At 37.6% G+C, this 25150-nt stretch overlaps 2 protein-coding genes across 2 annotated transcripts; both read right to left on the minus strand.

Moving 5' to 3' along the window:
* Window positions 1–739: 739 nt before the first annotated feature.
* hbp1 (HMG-box transcription factor 1) lies at window positions 740–7703 on the minus strand. The gene is made up of 11 exons (XM_026918707.3): window positions 7606–7703; window positions 5991–6165; window positions 5561–5774; window positions 5106–5229; window positions 4830–4941; window positions 4226–4341; window positions 3830–3986; window positions 3504–3648; window positions 3049–3336; window positions 2614–2755; window positions 740–2463 (listed from the first exon to the last, which is right to left on the minus strand). Exons 1-11 carry the CDS (start codon window positions 7618–7620, stop codon window positions 2446–2448), a joined length of 1506 nt encoding a protein of 501 aa, XP_026774508.2. The 5' UTR covers window positions 7621–7703; the 3' UTR covers window positions 740–2445.
* Window positions 7704–8013: 310 nt separating this feature from the next.
* Window positions 8014–25116, minus strand: LOC113530066 (cAMP-dependent protein kinase type II-beta regulatory subunit). Its single transcript, XM_026919772.3, has 11 exons — window positions 24532–25116; window positions 22581–22616; window positions 17561–17613; window positions 17295–17378; window positions 13788–13894; window positions 13540–13693; window positions 11370–11471; window positions 11216–11290; window positions 10950–11018; window positions 9781–9916; window positions 8014–9660 (listed from the first exon to the last, which is right to left on the minus strand). The coding sequence occupies exons 1-11, from the start codon at window positions 24791–24793 to the stop codon at window positions 9527–9529; spliced, it is 1212 nt and encodes a 403-aa protein (XP_026775573.3). The 5' UTR covers window positions 24794–25116; the 3' UTR covers window positions 8014–9526.
* Between the last annotated feature and the right edge of the window lie 34 nt (window positions 25117–25150).

Here is a 25150-nt window from a genome sequence, read left to right on the forward strand (position 1 = left end):
CCTAGGAATTTCACACACAACAGTCTCTAGAGTTTACACAGAATGATGCAAAAAACAAAAAACATTGAGCGAGCGACAGTTCTGTGGGTGGAAATGCCTTGTTGATAAGAGATATCAAGCTGCCAGGAAAAATAAAGTAACTCAAATAATCACTCTTTACAACCGTGGTGAGCAGAAAAGCATCTCAGCATGCACAAAACATCAAAACTTGAGATGCATGGTCTACAACAGCAGAAGACCACATTGGGTTCCACTCAGGTTAGCCAAGAACAGGCATCTGAGACTATCATGGGCACAGTCTTACCCAAGTTGAAGACTAGAAAAAAAAAAAAAATATCACCTTTTTTTCCCCCAGTCTGATGGTGAATCTTATTGTTATAAAAGTGTAGTTTAACAGTTAATTTTGAAACTTGACAAGAAGAATCAACTAAACTGTGCAATTCTAAAACTGTGATCTTTGGGCTCTTTTTCCCCTCCTTCACCATCAACTTCAATGAGGAGGCACATGATGATCAGGTCAACAACCATCTTCATTTTTATGAAGGATGCCAATAATTCTGGAGGGCACTACCATCAAGAGGGGTTTCATTCACAAATGTGCCACTACCATACTCATTTCACATTGTCTTTAAACAAAATTATGCATTTATTTAACAAAAAGAACCCTGAAAAATATTCACATCTTTATCGTAGTCTAATGTATAATAAATGGTAATAAATTCCAACAAACCAAAGCAAGTGAGTGTACAATAATTTTAAAACTTTATTTATAATATGATACAAGAATATTTTGTGCAAGAACTGAATGGGAACATGGACCTGTACATTATCAACAACTCTTTTTCTCAAAAGTGAGGGCAGCCCTGCAAAGCACAAAATAAACTATACAGTTTGGCCATGATTGTGAGTAAAGTATATATATATAATTTTATACACAATATATCAGTTTGTATACATCTACTGGTTGTACAAGTTTATGTATGTACGTAAAGTGCAAAAACAAAACACTTACAGTGAAGGCATGGCCCTGAAGTGCTGTATGTGAGAGTGAATGTGTGCTGTCATGTATATATGTGTTCATTTGTGATCATGTGTGTGTATGTGTGTGTGTGTGTGTGTCTTTATGTGTGTATGTGAGCATGTTATGCACTATAATATGGCCGGTTGGAGGGTGCACAAACACCCATACGCACGTTGCTCGTGCTCCCACACACAGTTTATGGTCTAGGCTGGTGTCTTGGTGTCTACAGAATACAACCATTCCCAGTTCACTGATGAACATGAAATTCAACATTTGTCCATTTGCAATACAATGCGTCTGTGCAATATTTTGAGTTATACAAACTTAACTCTTATGAACAACTGCAAAACAAGCTGACTAGCATCTAAAATTCCTCTTTTTACATTTAAAAATATACTTTTTTCGATATATATACTGCTCCTTTGCTCTCACTAAAATAGCACCACAGGGTCTCACCTTTCAAGCATAGAAATACAAAATTACCTGAAAGTACAAGTGAGCATTTTCTTACTTTGGAAGAATAAGGCATTTTCATAATTTTTGAAAGAATAAGAAAAATATATGCGCTGTTAGTTTAATAGATAATATGCTTCATAATGTGTTTGTGTGTGTGTGTGTGTGTGTATATATATATATATATATATATATATATATATATATATATATATATATATATATATATATATATATATATAAATGCACATTGTATAATGCATGTATGTATAACACATAGTGGGGTCTAAGAATCTGAGACCACATTGAAAACATCCAGGATTTTTTTTTTTTTCATTTAAAAATAGAAATAAACAGAAGTTTTTAGAATTTTGAAATATTCAAATGTTCAATATCTTGAATATTTATTATTCAAGATTCTTCACTATTTCTAGGTCCCTATTTAATTAAAAGCAAATTTGTAATATTGACCATGTTAACTGCTTTGTACAAAAGGTCCTCCTGCCTCATCTCTTCTATTGAAGCTTGTGTTCAAACGGCACTCCGGTGGATTTGATTTAAAATGGATCGTAAGGTTTTGCAAAACTTGTGGTGTCCATGCCAGCTTGAGTGCACACTGTCATTAAAGCAAAAAGGGGACATACCAAGTACTAAGAAAGTCTAAAATTCATGTAAATATTTCAAAGATTCTATTTTTCACTCAAATTGTTGCATTAAATTAGAAAAGAATGCCAAATATAAGCATTTTCACTAGTGGTCTCAGACCTTTGGACCCCACTGATGTGTGTGTGTATGTTCAAATATATATATATATATATATATATATATATATATATATATATATATATATATATATATATATATATATATATATATATATATTGCTGTAATCATCACAGTTAAGTCTCCTCACTCGTACGGGTGGATAGATGGCATAGGTGATGTCATTCGCTCCCATTCCTGTTTCATGGCTAGTTCTGCTGAGAACCCTAAAAGAACAAAAGCAGAGACCTTAGCCAAAGCAGAATAGTGAATTGGCCATTTACAGTTGTGGGTATGTGATCCGAAACCTAACATAATGGATAAATGCTACTCTTGTCCATTCTGTAAGAATTGTCTATAAGAAAAAGTCATTTCACCGAGTTGGTTCTCTTGCGTTTCCAACAATCTGGGTTGAGGCGTTTTTGCTCCTCAGCCAGCGCTTTAGCCTCCATGGTGTACATCCTTCTCTCCTCGTTCTTCATTTTCTTCCACTTATCACCCAGAATCACACTAATAGCTCTGGGGTAAAGAGAAATTATTTTCTTAATAATTTCAGCTTGTAAGAAAATAAGAAAGAAATATAAAGACCAATAATATTGCTTATAGTGTGAAATTCACTGTACTAATATTGCAGTGTATGTGTATATGTGACTGTAAATAAAATAATGTGCAGAAAGTATATGTGATATTATTTAGGTAGAGTGTGCTGGCATGAAAATAGTCAGTCTGCGTTTCTCATTTAATTACTATATTAATCTTTCTTAAATAAATATTGAAAGTTCACCAATATACCCTTAACCTTTAACACTTACCTGTTATCTTTCCCAGGATACATCTGTGTGTACTCCACTCGATACTTCTTAGCAAAGAGCATGAAAGCGTTCATTGGCCGTTTGCATTTTGTAGGTGTGGCTGCAGTTCCCCCTGAGGAGTGGCTACGATGTGATTTGCTACTAGGGGAGTGATGGGAAGAGCCAGAACGCTCCAGCTTGTCACAGTCAGGGCTCACAGTGCCCCCGCTTGACTGGGATGCTCTTCTCTGGCGTGCCATACTGCTCAGCACATACACAGCAGATGAGTCCAGAGGGGTGAAGTCATAACTGCAGGGAGACACATAATGAACTGCAGGCCTTAGGAGCATGCACACTTAATGATCGACCTACACATGTATACACTACACACAAGATTGCCTTAAATTACCATTAGCATGAATTTTGACCAATAACCTTATAGCAGAAATCAGTGAACCACCAGTGACAGTATCTACCTCCTGAAGGTGTCAAAAACAGTTGAGTCATCACAGTTGATGGCATCACGGTGTCCTGGAGGTAGACACAAGTCCCCAATCTGCATTTCATAACAGGGAATACCATGCTGCACCACAGTAAGGCTCGGATAAAAAGAGGACCAACCTGTATTGCACACAAATTAGATCTGTTCAATTTAACAATCAAACATTACAAGAGAGACAGGCATTCATAAGAGCAAGTATGTTATTTACAGTCATCAACATGCTGAATAGGAGTAGGCTGCACATTCAGATGAGGCTTTATTTATGGCAAAAATGTGGCCTCGGCTAATATGTTCATTCACCTTTATTTTTCACATAAAATGGATGGTCCAGTTGGCACTCAGCAGTTAGAAGCCCAGCCTCTTGAGAACCAGGGTCAAAGGTTAATTTCAGAACCGACTGGCCAAATGACACAGTCTCCTCCAGGGCCACAAGTTTCAACCCCTCACATCCATATGTCTGCAAAGTAAAATCAAGAGTTCAGTGTCAACACAACTTTCAACTACACTGTCTCAATCCTCATTGTAATAAACTCAAAGTATGTTTTAAAATAAACATAACAATATCTATTTAAGGTGATCATAAAACTGGCTAATTTCAAGTCAAGGATGTCTTGTTATTAGCTTCTCTGTTATCACTGGACACTATCAAGAACGACATGTAGGAGCACTTTATAACGCATATAAAGGCTATATTACTTTAATGGGACTGAGGTGCATGCCTCCTTCATCATCAGACTCATCTTCAGACTCAGCCACATCTTCTACCTCCTGCCACTCCACATTTGGCCCTTTGTGAAAACGCAGGCGTGTGCCTGTAGAAAAAAACCCAAACTTAACATGATTTTTGTCTATAAATATAAATTCTTGAATATTTGTATCTTCCTGTCAATGTTGCTGTAGGGGAAAAATGAATACAAGTCAAACTAGCCATGTGAATTACGCCTCAAAATTTGAGGGTGGAAAGAAAAACATACAACACTGTGCCTGCGCCCCTCCCTTGACCCATGTTCTTGTTTTGTTCTTTTTATGTTGTAGTGGCACAGACCTAACAGAAGAGGGTGCTACTTCGGCTTCAACTTCAACTGCTCATTCATAAAATGGCTGAAATTCAGCTAAGACACTTATAAGAACACAAAGGTCAGCTGGGTTTCCCAGATAACTGAAAAATCCCTTTTTTCTGAACTTATTACAAAAGTGTAGTGCTTTTTCTTTAAGATCTTAGTGACTATAATCTGTAACCTCGGGTCAAAAGTCAGTACAAGTATCTGACAATGTGTGTTTGTCTATTTATGGCCTTTACCTTTCAGAAAGCAGTGCCAGACTGTGGAGGGCCAAGAATGGGACCATCCCATGTCATCATCATCAGACAGTGAAGACATACAGAATATCCCAGACTCTGACTCACTGCTAGCCTAAAATAGGTTCAGAAACAGCACTGATGACCTTACACATACAATAAGTTTATATGACTATAATGTAACTGCCAAATCATGAAATCATAAAATTGCACATAACATGTAGCAATGTGCATATTTGTTCTAATTATTCAATTCTAATCTGCTGCTGAATACTGTACCCTCGTGCGGCGACGCTCTCTCATGTGGCTACGAGCAGGACTGGGAGCACTGCTGGAGGCCAACGGAGGCCGGGCGTAGGAATGTAAACTGTTACTGTGGGCAAAGATATGCACAGGCGAAGACCTGCAGACACAGAATATATTCAGTAATGCAAAAGGAATCAGTTGAATATTTACAGAAAATCAAATAGGACACACTTTCAGAAGCATACTGAGTAATAAATAAACATTTACAGGAGAAAGTACTGATTACTGTAGTGATAGTGAGAAAGTGCTGATTCCTGTTGTAGTAAACATATAATATTTAAAAAAACTAAAACATTAATGTTTATAATCTTGTAGATTATAAATGAGATCTTAAATTGTTTTTCTTTAAAGATTTTACAGAAACTGTCATTTCATAACTCATATGTTCAGTTCAACATTCTCCGGTGAACTTCCTGCATGTTGCTGACCTGGGGTGGGGTGCACTCTGCAGTAAAGGACTTTGGGGACTGGTGGCGATGTTGGCTAACTCCGTGAGCCAGTTTGTGTGGGAGATGCTACTGCTTTCTGTCTGCAGGCTCCAGCCCGGCTCAGGCCTCTCTTCATGCGACACACCCGGGGTCACCTGGAACACTGCTGGGGACGACTGGTCATCCTTCACTTCCTGTAGTTCTGGCAAGTCATCTGTAAAAGACATACAAAGAAAGACCATATAGACTGTATCAACAGCACTGCAATTACATTTTCAGCTGCACTACTGGTAAAGAACTTTTGTCTAAAAATAAACAGGAGAAACTTTTGCAGTATACGTGCATTTATGGCCAACTAATACATAATTTTATGTTAACAGACTGACTGATAAATAGAAAGACTGAGAAAATAAGTCAATTATGGAATCACCGTATTCTATAGGGCCTTCAGTAGAGGGGCAGCCTGGTGAAGATGTCAGGTCCTCATTACACTTGAGCAGGTCAAAGGCCTCGTCCATGCTGGAGCAATCTGTCTTGGATTCCTGGATTCTTTTAGAGACTGTCTTTACCTCCCACACCATATTACACCTTGTCACATGGGCAGGCTGAAGATATATGAAGGGAAATAAGGCTTCATTGTGGTGTGATGCTACGCAAACAATGGCCTACAAATGAGGAGTGAACCTCAAATAATAATTCTCAAATAACTCTTATGTGTACCTATTTTAAGATTTCATTTACTTGCAAATGAATGAATGAACTTGATGGATCAAAATCAATTAATTATTTATTAAACCAACACTAGAATTGCTTATTCCGTTGATTTTTTTTTTTTTTTTTTGGACAATTTATTTTTTAAATACAGTATGTCAACAAGGACGGCCATGCTGGCTATTGAGCAACCTCGCTCGTGCTTTAAAACATGTCTGCCACAGTGGCCGTGCGATTACAATACACAGCGAAGACATATCAACACGAATTCTGAAATTAAAACTAAAACAAAACCGAATAGAAGTGGCAAGTTTTATTAAGGAAATGTAATAGCTTTGTTTGCGGACGTCCCGCCTAGTCACGTGACCCTCTTGCACGCAACCTTGTTTATAAACGCTGGGAGAGTTGGCGCATGCGCGACTGCGCTCATTCATTCACAACTGCGTAACAACAGTCGACATAGAACAAGACATTTAATTTCGACTACTGACATCCGGAGATCTTAAACAGCACTCGATGGCAGTGAATGAAATGTACTGTCAGACGATGTTTGTTTCGATTTAAAAAACGGAGTGGTTTAACCGTTCTATTTGCAGCCAATACACACGGGACGAAAAATATCAGCTGTTAACAATGGCCATATTTTTACGTGTTATTTACCAGAGAGAAAAGTGAGATCCGTCGGATTGCTACCGAAAGAAGGCTCGTTTATAGGCATGGTTTATATTTAAGAATAGCTACTTATCACATCTAGTCAAAAAAGTCATTTTTTTCAGCCGTGATTAGTACAAAATAATAACATGACAAGTCTTTGTCCTAAAAATCAACATGTGACACAGATAAAGTTCCAGTTTAATAGGAGAAATGTCATTGTGGTTAAATCCTGTGCTCAGTGAGCTGTCATAAAGCCCCTTACTTCTCACTGAACTGTAAACAAAAGAATGTCAACAAGTTGAGACATGGCGCTCGAAGCCCTTCCGAGTATCGCAATGAATGAAGGAACATTTATTTTTGGTAATATATGTAACATGGTATAACTTTGAACACGACAGCTAGCTAGCACTTTCAGCTGGTTTAACTAGTTGGTTAGCTAGGTAACTTGGCTAGCTGCAATGGCTGGCAAGTTACTTAGCCACAAGCAAAACAACAAACGTCGTGATGAAAAAAACTGATCTAACGTTACAGAACGTTGTCATTTGAAAATGAAATAATGAATGACAACCTTTCTAATCGCCAGAGTAAAAACAACAGTTTGTTAAAACGTTTTTGTCCATTTCAACCGATCAACATTAATGTTTTGCTTCTTTGTAATCGTTCTCTAAGTTTTTACTTACCCGACCTGTCGCCATTACCGAGTATCTCTAGCATTCTCCGAGAAGGCTGGACCGATTACTTTTAGACCTGCTCGCTTATTGGCCAACGGTTACGTCAATATAACGTACTCGAGGCGTGATTGGTCAGTTCTGGGCGCACTGCAGAGGGCGAGACTTGCTTTGTTATTGTTATGTTCATTGGTAAGATTTTCATGCCCGTTACATTTAATAGTGCACGTCATTGGCTGTGTCACTGTATTTTCCCCAGTCTTCTCTTTTGTTTTCGCCTTTGTTCGCATCAGTATCAGCAATCAGCTGTAACTTTGTCCAGGTTTATTCTTTACCTACAGTTCAGATATCCTAATCCTGCAGATTATATGCCTTGTACAGTATAATTCATGATATACAAAAAAGCAGACATCACTACAATTTAATACAAAATTGTATTTTATTTGAATGGAAAATGAAATATCACAGACAATAGTACTAGTGCCTCTGGCATTAAGAGTAGACCTTTCTACATGGATGTCATTAAATAGTGAGCAGTTAATGCAAAGAGCTACTTTTGAACATGGTAATTCAGATAAATGATATAAATATAAACACAGGTCAGCATTTAAAGTCTTTAAGGAGTGTACTGCTTATAAAACAATGAACAGAAAATCCTACAATGAAAGCGCACAGTTGAGGCGGGCTACTCAGAGACAGAAGCTGTAGACTCTCACACAGTGTCATGGTGCAACATTGTTATGAAGACATTAATAAATCTCATCTCATCAATGTTATTGGAAGAAAAATTCAAAAAGTGATTACTTGCCAGTGGAGCAAAGACACTGTAATACTGTAATGGATGGAATAATGGAAAACAGCACTACAACTGGTGACACATATTGCAGTTCAGAAGTAAAACTTTTAAAGGCAAATGAGCATATTAGAGTAAAATAAAGTAATATGCCATAACATATTTGATAATAATTATTCTTATTATTTTTTTAACAAAAACACACACACCGTAGAAAATAATCGGCAACAGAAAGCTATCTTACGAACATTAAATATGTCTTGTTACACTCTGAAACACTGGGGGTTAATAAATAAACGTTAACATAATGTATATGTACAATAAATACGCTACCTTTGAGACAGTACTTTAAAATACTACATGGATTCTCCTTATTAATGAGGGAACTAAAATTCTAAACTACTGTGTACAGCATAAGTTAATGTGCAATTTTTCTTTTTCCATGATTCTGACAGCAAAGTGCAATTTGCATACACACTCTTATATTTCCCTTTTCTGTAATCAAACCATTACAAGTTTATACATGAATAGGTTTTGGTTTGTATCATCCTCATACACTCACAGACAGTATAGTACCAAATTTATGTTTGTGTGTTTGCTCATTCTGTGAAGATATTAATCAAGACAAAACTTGGGGATATTGTAATTAAGATGTGTTAAGAACATTGCCATTTGTACTTCAAAATGTACAGGATTCATAAACAAGATTTTTGAAATACATGACAAATGAGTGACAGGAGATTTCAACTTTTATCTGTCAAAGCCTGAGCTCAAAAATAAAAAAATAACTGGAAAAAAATAAAACAATCCTATCCTAGCACTCCAAAATAAAATACAGCAGTGGAGATAATGACATTACTAAATAGCTGGATAAACAGTTTATTCCCAATATAACAAAACACTTTACTAATGAAAAATGAAACTCTTTTTTTTCAAACCTTACATAACCTGTTAAGTTTATCCTACATGTAAAAAATCACTATCACTGACACACCAGAGCTTCACTTTGTGATGCAAAACAATAACTTTGAAGTTCAAAAGTTATGATCATATGGCATCTGAACAATGGTGAGAGACCTGTACTCACCATTATTATATCTTTTCAATATGTTGCATTGGAGCGTTTTTTTGTTTTTAATTTTATGCACTTGACTCTTCTATTTCCATCTGACTCCCAAAAAGGGTGACCAACTGCTCTTCATAGTTAGCGATGTTGCGTTTCATGATGTCCATGCACGGCCCCAGCAACCTCTCAAATGCCTGGACATCCATTACTGTGAAAGGCATCCAAGAAAAAGTGAGAATATTACATCCATTATGATATAACACAGTGTCTACCAGTGTCTAACTCAGTCTTTGCGTATTTAAATATTATTTAAAGGCGGTAGTTTTACCTAAACACTTGACGTTTTCCACCGCATATGCAGAAGCGGCCCTTGGCTTGTTTGTAACAAGGGCTAATTCTCCAAAGTACTGCCCTCTAGTGCATGTGGCGATGTCCACTTCGTCATGCTCTGAATCTGTTTTCAACTGCCAACAGACATCCCAGTAACAATTCTCCACACAAAATTTCTTTACCATCATTTAATCTCCCAGAAAGGCTTACAGTGAATTGTACTGAAAATTGTACTGAAAATTACTTGGCAATTAGGACAATTTACCAATATTGTTTTGACCAAAACTGAACTAAATAATTTCACTGGATTTGCAGTACTCTCATGTATTCTATAGGAAACAACATCACACTCTTTGCTGACAATTCTCCTACAATTTTGAGTTTTAAATGTATTTACAAACTCCTAACACTCCTTTAACACTCCTGACTCAGGTCATCAACATGCTCCATTAGGAGTATGTAAATACCTATTAAGGCAGCGCAGTGTTCTTCTGTCAGTAAACAGACATCCATTTTCCATACCGCTTACCCTACACAGGGTCGCCTGGAGCCTATCCCAAGGGACTTGGGGCACAAGGCGGAGACACTACTGACATTTTGGAAATGCCATTCAGCCTACAACACGTCTTTGAACTGGGGGAGGAAACCCCAAAAGCACGGGGAGAACATGCAAACTCTGTGCACACAGGACGGAGGCAAACCTGCTAACCACTAAGCCACCTTCCCCCCATCAGTAGACATTTCTTTTTACAAATTTTGTGCTTGTCACCTGTTATCTTGCATGGTAAAAGTAGTGATTATGCAATCCTGATTTTTTTCAGCACTGTTGGAACACTTCCTGATGAAGTAGATAATCAAAAAAGGCATGTTAAGACATGCCATTGCACCTTATTTCACGTGTGCATCCCATTACATTTCAGTGCAAGTCTAGTGAGACTTTCTGTTAACAAAAATGAAATAAGTCTGAAACAAAATAAATCTCTACGATAAGGAGCATGATAATATTTCTGCATAAATATGCACTTTTGGATTCACATTATTTATCATATAAAGTATGGTAGATAATATTATTTATCAGCAATTCATTTTGTCTCAGTTTGTTGGCTGATGAACAGAATTAGCCAGAATCAGAGCCTAAACAAAATTGCTTCTATTATGAAAACTTACCCGGTTCCTCTTCATGGTGATTCTAACCTCACCTGACTCTACGATGTAGAAACAGTCTGCCAGGTCACCCTAGAGAAAAAATATTTTAATTATTCGACTACATTGTAAGGTGCAATGTTTGGTTGCATGTAATGCAACATTGAATCATACTGTTCTGTGTCATTCTGTACCAGTACAACCTAACTAACATTCTGTACCAGTACAACCACTAACTTTTCTAAATGGTAACAATCTGTATGTTTGGAGGTCATGAGAATAGAGCTAACTTGTGCAATGATCTGCTCTCCATCGTTGTACACTTTGGATGACAAGACATCCACCACCTTCATTCTTTCTGAGACCTGAAAGGAAACAAATGGTTAAAAGTGTTCCTGTATTGTTGTTTATAAACACACTGTAGGAAAAGGAAATGCCTCAGACCTCCAAAGATGTGAGCAGTGGAAGGGTCTCAATGAAAGCTTCATACATTTTCCTCTTCTTGGCATTGTTTTTTACAATGATCCTTCTGAATGTTAATCGGTCCTGCAGTCACAAACATTGACAAGTTGCCTACAGTTAAAATCTAAGTAATGCATTTATTTTCTGTGTCCCCTGAATGGGAATAAATCCTGAATCTACCACTTGAACTCTATGAAGCTCTAGAAAGTAATATTCATGAGCCGATAACCTGCATTTAACTCACTATAAGTCTTCACCCTTTTCTTATGATGCTAATCTCTTTACCTATAGTCACTACTTAAGTTTACTTAGGTAGGCAATGTGTCTCATTTAACATGCAAATGCAAAAAGGTTTTCTTTAGATAAACCTTTGCAGCATTTTAACTATAAATTCCACAGACACCTTCATCACAGATATATTTTATGAATATATTTAAATATTAGGCTTTATGTATTGCAGCGATAGAGCTTTTTATTTCTGTAATTTCTCAGAACACATCAGGACTTAGTTGACATTATTTATAGGCTACTTGTTTTTCAATTACAAAATTTTGTATTAAACCCATTCAATTCAAGTGATCAATCAAACAGGCAAATAATTAGAACAACTGTCTAACAAATATAATAAACCTGATAATGATTTTTTTTTAAAACCCACTTTGAAAACCACTGCTTTAGGTAACCCAGACATACATCAATCAGCCATAACACTAAACCCACTTGCCTAATATTGTGTAGGTCCCCCTTGTGCCAACAAAACAGCTCTGACCCACCACCAAGGCATGGACTCCACAAGACCTCTGAAAGTGTGCTGTGGTATCTGGCACCAAGACGTTAGCCGTAGATCCTTTAAGTCCTGTAAGTTGCAAGGTGAGTCCTCCATGGATCGGACTTGTTTGTCCAGAACATCCCACAGATGCTCGATGACAATGAGATCTGGAGAATTTGGAGTGCTTGAACTCTTTGTCATGTTCCTCAAACCATTCCTGAACAATTTTTGCAGTGTGGAAGGGCGCATTATCCTGCTGAAAGAGGCCACTGCCATTAGGGAATACCGTTTCCATGCAGAAGTGTACTTGGTCTGCAACAATGTTTAGGTAGGTGGTTCATGTCAAAGTAACATCCACACAAAGCAGAACATTGCCCATAGCATCACACTGTCTCCGCCGGCTTGCCTTCTTACCATAGTGCATCCTGGTGACATCTCTTCCCCAGGGAAGCGACACACACACCTGGCCTACTACATGATGTAAAAGAAAATATGATTCATCAGATGCTCCCATGCCAATTGTAGGCACTTTCAGGGGTGGACAAGGCTCAGCATGGACACTCTGACCGGTTTGCTGCTACGCAGCCCCATACGCAACAAGCTGCGATGCACTGTGTGTTCCGTCACCTTTCTATCTTAGCCAGCATTAACTTTTTCAGCATTTTGTGCTACAGTAGCCCTCCTGTGGGATTGGACCAGACGGGCTAGCCTGATGGACCCTCCCCACGCGCATCAGTGAGCCTTGGGTGCCCACGACCCTGTCGCCGGTTCACCGGTTGTCCTTCCTTGGACCGCTTTTGGTAGGTACTAACCACTGCATACCGGAAACACCCCACAAGACCTGCCGTTTTGGAGATGCTCTGACCTAGTCGTCTAGCCATCACAATTTGGCCCTTGTCAAAGTCGCTCAGATCCTTACACTTGTCCATTTTTCCTGCATCCAACACATCAACTTTGAGAACTGACTGTTCACTTGCTGCCTAATATATCCCACCCCTTGACAGGTGTCATTGTAACAAGATAATCAATGTTATTCACTTCACCTGTCAGTGGTTTTAATGTTATGGCTGATTGGTGTATGCACCCAATATTAGAGAGCCCAGTAAATGATTTCAGTGTTCTCATTAGGTTGTGGGTCTTTGGTATATCATCAGAACAGAAGAGGGAGCTGCAAGTGACACCAACAAAGCACTTTTTACTTTTTACCAAAAGCAATATGCATAATTTATAAACTTCATGATAGTAATATTACCAAATCTCTGCTGAATATTTCAATATCTCATACAAAGTACTATGATTATTTTATTAGCTGTTACCAAGGAGATGGTGATTAATCTTCATTAAAGAAATCTACACTAATCCATAAATCATGGGGTCACTTACTAGGCACCACAGGGCGCCAGGTGAGGTAGCAACAATGGTGGCGGCGCGTGGGGTGTTATACATCAGCGCCAGCTCCCCGAAACTCCCACGATTGTCATACGAGCCCACTGTTCTTGTGGTGCCCTCTGACTTCACAAGGATGTCAAAAGTCCCTCTGGATGAATTTAGCAATGAAGCAATTTAATACAACATTGAGAAAGTTACATAATTGTATGTTGCTCATGAACCAGAAATCACGGGATCCCCACCTTTCAATGACATAAAAGTTGTCTCCGTCATCATCTTGATCAATGATGTGTTCGCCAGTAGAAACTGTCTTCTCAAACATGGCATCCAGAACTTGGGACATTTGCTCCTGCAAAAAAATTATAATAGCAAACACAGTATACACTGACATGATGCTAGAATTACTTGACAATCAGGCTTATAACATGAGCTTCTAAACTCTGAGCTGTCTCTTATATTCACATGCGTGATCTGTGGCATGTCAGCCAACATCACACACATTTACCACATAATATACAGTATATTTGTGGATCAGAATGGAAAATCTGATACCAATCTACCATTTCACACACTTCCAGCTCCAGTCATAACACTCAGTGTACTATTGTTACATCCTTAACATGGAAACATGTAACAATATAATAATATCAAGGACCTAAAAAGGAATAGCCTGCAAAACTGCATTAATTCTTGGAATACAAGTCCTGAATGTTTTGTAATTCTTCAAGAAGAAAATTTTCCAGGTTTTTGAGGAATAAAGAAGGCTGTGCTCCTGAACTTCCCATAAAGATTTACTGATTATATTGGGTGATTAGAGTGTTCTTCAAACCACTCCTGAATAATTTTGGCAGTGTATGTGAGGGGCATTATCACCCTGTAATTTTTGCACCATACAGCGCACTTCGTCCTGTATAGCTGCCTCATATTTGTTGGTTGTTATATGATCATCTAAAGCAAGCACTGCACCTAATGATTTACATGAGATGGTTTCCCATACCATTATAGACCAACATATTCCATATGTCTATGTGGTAAAACTGCAACTGGCTGCATAATTGACATTATTAGGCTATACAGAAGCCTAGGCTATCTAGCAGCTATAACTGAATGTAAAATTAAAGTAAAGACCAACATTGATAGTCAGTGACTAGTTAGCTAGTTAAATGTTAGCTTGCTGTGACAGAAGGTAGACCTATGCTTTTTTTAGCTATTTTGTTTTAAGCTATTTGTTTAAGAATTTTGTTTTAAGCTATTTGTCACAAGGGGTAAACTCATGCAACTCATGCTGTTCTTCTAAGATACACTCATCAACCAAATTATTAGGAACCCCATTCTGAAGTTGGGTAAAACTGTACATTCAGACATGCTTTTCTGCTTACATCTGTTGCAAAGAGTGTTTTTTTAACTTACATGTATGGCATTTGGCAGTCACCCTTATCCAGAGCAACTTACATTTATGTCATTTTCATACAACTGAACAGTTAAGGGTTAAGGGCCTTGTTCAAGGGCCCAGTAGTGGCAGCACCAGGATTTGAACTGATGACCTTATCAGTAGTTCAACACCTTAACCACTGAGATACCTCTGCTCTACTTACTGTTTAATAAACCAGTGCATTTTCCTTTGACATTTCACATTAACATGGTGTTTCCACTCACAGTACTGCTGCTCACTGGATGTTTTTTGTTTTTCACACTATTCTATGTAAACCCTAGAGACTGTTATCTCTGAAAATCCCCGGAGATCAGATTTTTCTGATATACTCAAACTGCTCTGTCACCCACAACCATGCCAAGGTCAAAGTCACTTAGATCACTTTTTTCCTATTCAGACCTTTGATCTTAACATTAACTGAAGCTCTAGATCAAGTTTTATTATAGTGCATAGTTAACTGTCCAGTAACCTATTTGTGTATATTAGCAATTATAATGTATACAATAATAATAATAATAATAATAATAATAATAATAATTTTTATATGAATATGTTGTGCTTTAAAGTAATCACAATTACATTAATGACAATTCATCACATAACTTCAGATCTGTGACAGGCCTAATAAGGGGCATGAATAGGTCTGAAATCTCATATCTTCATTTGTAGGCTTGTCAGGATTATTAAACATTTGCCTAAAAATTTCATTATAATTTATTTCATAATACACTTAAAAAAAAACATAACAATTACAAACTTTGGATGCAGCTGATTTCGGTACTGAATCTTTCAGATTGTAAAATGTTAATATTTTGTCCAGAATTTTTTCCTCTTTTCAGTTTTAAATACTGTATATAGCAAACCTATATATTGTGATGCATGTAATGTATCACAGAAATATCTAGTATTGACATTTGATTTTCGTCATATTACCCACTCCTACTGCTTATTTTGAGTGTTCCATTTAAATCATTTAATAATTTTCCACTATTTTGCCTCTGTAGACTCGTTGCTTTAAAATCTCACATATTAAAGTGCACTTTTACAGCTGATGCATGCTATTAGATGGCAATCAACTTAATATACCCTGTGCAGTGGTGTTTGTAATTGTGATTTAGTCACTTAGTATGGTTGTGTGATATAATGAATTAAAAGGCTTTACACGATAGTACATTGCCAGAATGTCCAGTGATGTTTACTCCACCAGCAATACCAGATCTGCCAATCTTTACACATTTTGTATAGGAGCTCTGGTATTTAACATCAGACTACCTTAGTACAGATTTTTACTCAAAAATATAGCAAAAGAGCAGCCTCTTTCTCCCCAAAAAACAGGAGACGAACCAGTTGACATATGAATCACACTCACTGTCTGTCAAAGTAAATAGAGAATATTCTGAGTTCATTAATGTGAAGTAAAATCTATCAACGTTTGTTCGACTTAGCTAAAATTAGACAAGTATATAATTAACATCAGTTAAATATGTTTATTAAGGATGCCTAAATGGTCAAAAATGGCACCTTCAGTTTTTGGCCTTGACCTAATTTTGACCTAGAAATTAAATTAAATATCTCTACAACAAAGTGTCAAATATAACACTTTTACAAAAAATGTTCATGGTGATGATCATTAGAAAGTGATTAAATTCTTTTTTTTTTCCTGTGATAGACAGTGCACATTACACATTACATTGAAATGTATGTACTTTTCTTTGCCTATCCCATCTTGTTAGGAAAGTGGGGTCAGCCATGATACTGGAGTAGATAGGGTTATAGTAGCTAGAGCTTGAACCCTCAACCTTTTGATTAGGTAAGACAGAGCCTTAACCACTAAGCCATCACTACCCAAACAAGTTAAGCAGCAGCATAACAGAGAAAATGTTGCCATAGACAAGTGAATCCTTGTAAAAGGATTATACTGAAATTTTACTGGGTTTTTTTGCTGTTTACTGTGCATTACTGCAGAATCACTAAAATGTTCACCATCCTGCTGAGTTTTTGCGATTGCTGCCTCCAGCAAGCAGTTCTCAACCGCACAGCTGATAATATTATTACGTCCTCCCACACACTCCTTAAAACTGAAATGCTGGTTTTCCTCTTAGACTATGTAGTTTTTTTATTTGCTATTTAATCCATCCCCTGTATCCCACAGCCTTTCAATTAGCCAACATAAAACGTTAACTTGGGTATTACCAAGCCAGTATTATCACTTTAACATCTTTAGTACACCTTAACTAATGTGTAATTATATACAGTAGAGAACATGATAATAAGGTGGCAAGATGCAAAGCAAAATGTTAACAAAAAATGTCTTTACCTGGTCAAGATTTTTAAAAAGAAGTATGTCCTTGCAGGCCTCCTGTAGTCTTTGTCTCTGTTCATCTGTTTTTGGGTAAGTCACCTGCAATGACAGTAAGAACATTCAGAAAAAAAGGTGGTTTTTTTTACACTAATGTACAGCAAATTACACAAATTAAAGGAAGGTGGCCTGGTTTTAAGCCTCCCTGTTTTGCCTCAATGATTGTGTAGTAACAGCATCACAGCAATGTTACAGTTTTACTACAAACACCAACAGTGTCTCACCCTGGGCTCCTTGTCCTCTTCATCCTCATCTGGGTTGAAGGCCTCTGCACACACTGGGTTTGGACAAACAAGAGAAAAAAAGAGAAGCACACTTATGAGCTTGCTGTGTACACAAAGGCATGGCCTTCAGTCCTCGTGGTGGTTTAGGTGAGTGTATCTGAGCCTGGAAAATAAAAAATCATCAAAACCAGAACGACCACCTTAGCTCACCATGCTCACCAGTGTGCTCTCAAAATATTGAACAAGTCTGCCTGATCCCTTTGTTCTCTTTGGTATCATGAGACTCATTTTCTTTTTGTCTGTCTTTTGTCTCCCTCTTTCCTCTATTACACGCACTGTGTTGAGATGAGAGGCCCATTTGCTCTCCCCTGCCACACGCCCCCGGTGTTCCTACTATTATTACCAGCAAAGAGCATGACAGGAGCATACACTGTCTGGATCAATATCCCTCCCATGGCCTGAATATGAGCTCCAAACCAAACCTACTTTAAACTCAGCCATGGTGAAATGTGTTTAACTGCAAAAATCAGTCGATTAAGAGTTACGGATCCTGTGTACACTGATCATTCGTTTAGTTTAGCAATCCAGGACATAAGGTCTCAGTGTCTTAAAACAGATGTTCAAGTCAGTTAGATGCTTGAAGAGCTGAGACTCTGTCAATGATTGCTCCAGCATTCAGGCTACTTTTTAAAACTTCTATAGAACAGAAGCTTCTAACAGAAGCTTCTAATTGCACTAATCAAAGCAGCACACACAAATGCACGTTTAACTCTAGACAATTCATTCTAGACAACTTCGCATAACTGCTAGTGGTCTAGAAGTTCTGTAGACTGTTAAAGTACTGGTATTATTGATTCGCTAAATGCTGCACAATATGACTCTCATCCTGCAACACTGATAAGCCTTGTAGCATGACAAGCACTGCAGATCAAGAGTGATGGGGAAAGGCCTGTCAGTTATTACATAATCCTGTAATCACAATCATTTAATCTTATCTGGATTATTTGACATGATCATAAATAATCACTGGGTTCCATAATTCCAAATATTTCAATACATATATATGTAGTTGGCATATGTGACATTTTTGTGATGTTTCTTGATATAATATATTAGCATATAGCATATTTTACTCATTATTCTCAGTCAAAGACTTTGAACTATTTTTAATCATAGTTTGTTATAAAATGCAGTAATATTTAGTTATTCTGTAACTTATTCAATCAAGCTAAAGCTTGTAGATTAAAGCAGTGAGCCACGACAGCCCATGAGTTACAGTGATTTTATCATGAGTAAAGGTGTTCTAAGGCACAACACAAAACAAAGCAAACCACAACTATCTATTTTTTTAAACCAAGTTTTAGTAAATTAGTATAAAATAATACATTATTCGCTTTATAGTTTTGTTATAGTACATAGTTAACTGTCCAGTAACCTATTTGTGTATGTTAGCAGTTAAAGTTTATACCATAAAATGTCTATATTAAAAAATATAATAATAATAATAATAATAATAATAATAATAATAATAATAATAAATTCAAGGGGAATGAATAAGACTGAAATTTCATATCTTCATTTGTAGACTTGTCATGATTATTACACATTTGCCTAACTGCACTTATTGGGCCAGCAGAAACTGTGTGTTTCCATCTTTTAAATAGTGTAATGCACTGGCATGAGCTCATCTGTCAAGTAATAATTGCTACTTCATTACTGGCTTGAACACACCGCTTATTTTTCACTATTAAAAAAACACCTAAAGTGCTGTCAGTCACAGCGACACTAGCCATTCACAGGCATCTGTGAGCTCATGTATGTAGAACAGGGCAGATAGCGCGTTCCTCCAAGTGCGTCACCCTTCTCATATGGTAGCTGTCGTGTGATATGGGAGAGCTGGCTAGTGGGTGGGAATTGCCAAATGATCAAGTTAGGGACAAAATAGGGGAAAAAAGACATAACGAGAGTGTACAATCTTTGTAGCCATATTGTGCCACATTGTATCTTTTCATTTAATGTCATTTCCAGCTATCCTAATTAAATACAATGTATAAAAATAGATTAAAAAATGAATACAGATAAGCATCCTCCTATGTCTGTCCCATAACAAAAAATATTTATTTTAAATGATGTGTCAGGTCTGACCTGCAATCTGCAATTTCTGCAGTTTTGGTTACGGACAAAAAAAGGTCAATTGTTGGAACATTTCAGTTCTAATGTTTAATGTTAATACACCGTTACTTGACTAGACCTAAATTACTGGACTAAATTATATTAATAATAATATAATATATTTTTATTTTATAATAATATACTGTATGTTTTAGTATAGAGTGTAGATGTTATTTGGTGGGGTTATTTTGGTCTTTTTGTACACATGCTGTTTGGGTCTTTGAAAACAGATCATTTATGACACACACATGAAATATGAATAAGTGCTCTGTAACAAATATCTATGCAGTAATTAGGACTGCATGGTTATTGATGAAAAAGGAATAGGATTTTTTTTTTTTACTTCAAATTGAGATCACTATTCTCACTCGAGATTCTCTGACCAATTTTTTAAGGAACGAGATGTATATTTATTAAATTCTTACATTACATTACATTTATATTTTCCTAACAGGTGTTTGTGAATGATAGCTCAGTTGTATTATGAATTACTTAATTACTGGAATATTTGTACTGCAATAGGCTAAATCCTACCACCATTTAGTGTAAAACTTTAATTGTATTATGGTGCCAAGAGCACAGTGTGTTCTCCTAAAGCTAAAAGGAATCAAGCAATATTAAGGGCTAGTTAAATAATTTGTTGTTTTTGTTCTTTTGCCAACAGCAACTCATAAGCCAATTGTGGGTGAAAATCGATCTTGATAAATGCGCTCTACATGTAATAAATCACTGGCAAGTTTTGAGGGAGACGGTGCGTGCAGCCATGACTCACACACCATGTTCATTCATTTCGTACATTTATTCATTATTTAATATTCAGTACATAATATTAAACATTTTAGTACAAATATGTTTCTTGCTGTTTTTCCCTTTTTTCTTCTTTAAACTGCATGTGTGAGTAGACTACCTGCCTAATCAACATTGTTATTGACTTGAATTGCACTGAGACCCCATCTGAGAGTGATTTTAATATGATTTTTTTGTGCAGCCCTAACTGTAAAGTAGATAAATACCACTACACTAAAGGAAATTGCAAAAGATGCATAGCTACGCATTAACACTGTTTCTTAGAGAACAGGATCAACAGGACCTTTGGGATTTTGTTTTTAGGATAAGGAGTAGTTAGTGAGGGCAGGAGTACTTAGAGATATGTGACAAATTGTGATTATGTGGGAAAATGGGACTATTTGTTAGTGAGAATTACTTTACTAATTCTTTGTGAACTTAATGAATGTACATTAAAAGTTAGTGAACCTACATGCACATTGGTCTACCCAGACAAGCATTACACAATGTCATCAGTGAGGATTTTTTGCTTGTTGGTAGGTGTAAGGCTTACATAAATGAGACCTGACTAAATAATCTATGTGTCTTTTAACAATGAGTTGGACAAATTTCTATAAATGTAATACACATATAACAAAAAAGGTGGTCTGAACATTTCTTTCTAACCTTTCCATTTAACCTGTTTTTAATGTTCAAAGATTTTCCTAATGTACAAGGTCAGACACAGGACTGCTGTCCTTGCGTGTAATAGATGACTCTGGGAATAAATCCTTTAAACACCCCCTTCCCCTGCTGGTTTATTTCATTCCATCACTGTGTGTAATAAAAGTCACCCTCCTCTATCTCAGTCTGCTATTGAACATGCAGCTAAAGCACTTCCTAGGCAGCCTGCTCAGGCTCCAGTGATGTGTGATGACGTCAAGCCTGGAGCTTGCACTTGTGAATCTGCTGAAGTCCTCAAAGAGATTGAACAAATCAAGCCTGGGTCCAAAGCACTACTAAATCTGTCAGCCAGGTAAGTAAACTGATGCTGAAGAAGGTTTGGTAGGTCACGTGTAACACCGCATTGTCCCATCATGCCCCATAGAATTACCGAATGTCACTGATGGGCTGAAGGCTGTCAGTGCTCGAGGTGTTTCTGAATGACTTCTGTGGATTCACCAGTGTCTGTTGCCTATTCATTTTCTCTATTATTATCTCTTTATAATAAAAATATTGCTAGTTGTTTACACTACTTCACCAAGTATAACATGCATTTTGTGTCTAGTTTTATTAAGGCTATTTCTAACTGGGCGCAGCCAGCTATCAGCTAAGCGTTACTAGCTCTACTGCTCAACTTAGCTCTGACCACTTTCAGCTTTAAACATAACCGACAGTTATGCTATCATTATCAAAAATCTCCTAAACCTTTGAATAAGAGGTTTCGCTAGGTGCTTTTTTATGTGAATGATGTAAGGACATAGAGTAATTAATTCATTCGTTCATTTAATATATTTCATTTATTCATTCATTTATTTAATTCATTCATTCATTCATTCATCTTCAGTAAGTGCTCTATCCTGGTCAGGGCTGCGGTGGAACCGGAGCCTATCCCAGGAACACTGGGCAGGAGGCAGGAACACACTCTAAATGAATCGCAGTGCACTATACACACATTCACACATTCCTTCACAGCTAGGGGCAATGAAGCACAGCCATTCCAAATACTGCCATGTTTTTAGGAGGTGGGAAGAAACTGGAGAACTGGTGGAAACCCACGTAGACACAGTGAGAACATGAAAAAATTCAGAGACAGTAACCCAAGCTCAGGATTGAACCAGGGACCTTGGAGCTGTGAGGCCACAACCCTGCCCCCTTCACCACCATGCATCACCCATCAGAATTAATAAATTTACAAAATTAAAAATGACTAAATAGCAATTTTTTAAACTTCTGAGATTTTTCACAGTGCCCAGTTTGAGAACCGCTGCCTTGTCTGTTCAAAACATTCAGCGTTTGCTAACTATCTTAGAGCATGCATGTGAATAGTAGTGTCTTTACAGAAAATACTTGTATTACTTACCAGAAGGTCGTCTTATGAATCTGTTTATGACTGGTGCTGTGAGGAGAGGACAATAATGTCAGAAATAAAATTTCATAAAACACTAAGAAACATAGATTATATTTAAATCATTTACTCCAGAATACATTTAAACATGGATTCTGTCTGCTTTGAAGTTGATACTTGTCTAATTTCCATTCATGTTCCGAGAAATAATAAAGCATCACCATTGGCAATAAAAAACACTTAGCTGGGATTCAATCGTCCTCTCATGAAAATTACATTAGCATGTTCAGCCAGCAATGCCATTCAGCTACCTTTGTTCTGAAGTGAATGAACAATTTTCTCAAATGAGCTACACATGGACATATTCTAGTTATTATAAAATGAACCACACAAATTGACATACGTGGTTATAAAACCTGGAGGGCAATTTTGTGTTTTGCCAAATGCTTTGAAGAGTGTGGGTGTGTGCAGAGAGACACAGAGAGCAGCTGCTTTTGGTTAGTGTCTATCACACATGCAAAATAGCTTTTCCATCTCAGTCTTCATTAAAGCAGACTCTTATTCATGAAAGGTCCAAAGCCCTTTACAGCAGTGTTGCCAGGTCCACAGGGCTCCCACGGATAGGGGCTACTTTTGAACTGCTGCTTCGAGTTAATTTTTACATTTATGGGTTGGAGGTTGTGCCTTTGCATTCATTAAGTGACATTAATCTTCTGCAGGTCAGTTAGGTAGCTGATTTAAAACAAAAATGCAAACAGTACTGTTACAGATGCATGCCCCAGGGCTGTAACAATCATATGATTCAAACAATTCATCAATTTAAAAGGCAACAATCATAAATCAATTATTATCAATTATCACTGACTATAAATCGATAATTATCGTGAGGCGTAAATAGGCTTGCAAGGTGATTTTCCCATATCAATACTTCTAAAACAGTACATCTCTACATCATCAACATGAATTAATGATAGGCCTATCCTATATTCTGAACAAAGCTGGTCACATATTAATTGGAGATTACTAAATCGATTTGCATCGTATGGTGGCATATTCATTGGTATCGTCAAATATCGAATCATTGCCTTAAGAAGCGAAATCGTAGTGTATTGTGTGGAAACCTGAGTTTTACACTCCTGTACTGTGATTGTGATTAAAGTGTAGTGAATTAACAGGTGAAAATGGTGTAGCAGCAGAAATGTGGTAAGGTTACTACAGTAAAGTAAAATCAGCTACAGTGAAATCAAATCTACTCTGACTTTCTCATAGCTGATTTTGTGTCAATTATATGAAATAACAGGCTACAGAAGTGCACGTTGTTAGTAATGCTGTTACATAATGTATTATACAATATACTTCTTAGTGTACAAAATATGGGAAGGACAGTCTTTGGATTTCTGTATTGTCCTGTTTTTGATTGGCAATTGAGGGTGCATTTCTCAAACAGACCTGGCAACCCTGTTTTAGAGGCTCAGTGGATGGAGGCTGGTGATGTTGCAGGATGCTGCTGAGCAAGATCTGTAGTAGATCTTCATCTCCGCATGCCTGCTTGTATATTTAAGCCACATTTACACCATATTTAGCCATCTAAAACCATAGGCTGCGTGCAGAATTGTAAAGCCTATTACCGTGCTATAAAGCATGTCAAAACAGCACGCCCCCATAGGCACTATTTTACGCAGACGCAGCCACACTTCTATTTCATTTTCAGTGAATAAAATACAGGCGAATTGGACTGGTCGGTCGCGCACCATGACAGCCTGTAATTCACTTTCATCTTGCATTATTGATCATTCTCCAGTGTTTAGGATGGGAAACATTTGAGGCACACCACGCACTGTGCGTTCACAGATCACATGCAGTGCAGCGTAGTGATATTGCCAAGCGCACTGACTGCAGCGCGTAAATGCCATCTAGGTACGTTATGATGCGAAATAGGAACATGTCAAGCACCCCAGTCTGTTACCTACGAATTCCTCATCGTCATCCTCGTCCTCTCCGTTCTCTGAGTCGATCTGCATGGCCTCCTCGATGAAGTTAACGGCTTTGCCTGCGCGCAGAGCCGGATGCTGCTCATTGCCGAAAGCGGCCGCCCTCGCTTCGTTCTCCTTCAGCTGGGTGAAATACTGCAGGGCGAACTCCAAAAGATCCCGCGGCTGATTCCTCAACACCTCCACCGTAAAGCTCTGTAAAAGCTCCGTCAAGCCCTCGGGGATTTCTATACTCATTCCTGATAGCAGGGCTCCAGAGGAAGACGTGCAAAATGCAGGCAGGGCTCGGCTGATGAAGCTCCGTGTGTGCGCTCTCGCGTCAGCTGAAGGGAACGGAACCGACGCCAGACGAACCTGGAACAATATCGACACAACGAGTGATGGACCTCCTCTCACAGTCCCATATGGCGCCTATTTCCATTTGTTTTCGATGGCGGTCCTTTATCTAATTCGTCCACATGAAAATGGCAGAGAATCCGACAGAGAGCATCCTCTTTTTTTTTTTTTTTTTTTTTTTTTTTACGCCGCTGGCCACGGGAAAGCCGCGCATGTGACCCGGGTAACTATGGCAACCGGGCGGGCAGGGATTGCGTG

This window comes from Pangasianodon hypophthalmus, chromosome 9 (genome assembly GCF_027358585.1).
Source record: "Pangasianodon hypophthalmus isolate fPanHyp1 chromosome 9, fPanHyp1.pri, whole genome shotgun sequence".
Taxonomy (NCBI): domain Eukaryota; kingdom Metazoa; phylum Chordata; class Actinopteri; order Siluriformes; family Pangasiidae; genus Pangasianodon; species Pangasianodon hypophthalmus.

Excerpts from the sequence above, each read along its gene's own strand:
- hbp1 (XM_026918707.3), bottom strand. Across the intron at positions 5,230-5,560 it reads CAGAGTGCACCCCACCCCAG|GTCTTCGCCTGTGCATATCT; the intron begins GTCAGCAACATG and ends CTGTGTCTGCAG. Across the intron at positions 2,756-3,048 it reads TATCCTGGGAAAGATAACAG|AGCTATTAGTGTGATTCTGG; the intron begins GTAAGTGTTAAA and ends TCTTTACCCCAG.
- LOC113530066 (XM_026919772.3), bottom strand. The coding sequence starts at position 24,793 with ATGAGTATAGAAATCCCCGAGGGCTTGACGGAGCTTTTACAGAGCTTT. Across the intron at positions 17,614-22,580 it reads ATTCATAAGACGACCTTCTG|TGTGTGCAGAGGCCTTCAAC; the intron begins GTAAGTAATACA and ends GTCCAAACCCAG. Across the intron at positions 11,472-13,539 it reads CTGGCGCCCTGTGGTGCCTA|GACCGATTAACATTCAGAAG; the intron begins GTAAGTGACCCC and ends TTGTGACTGCAG.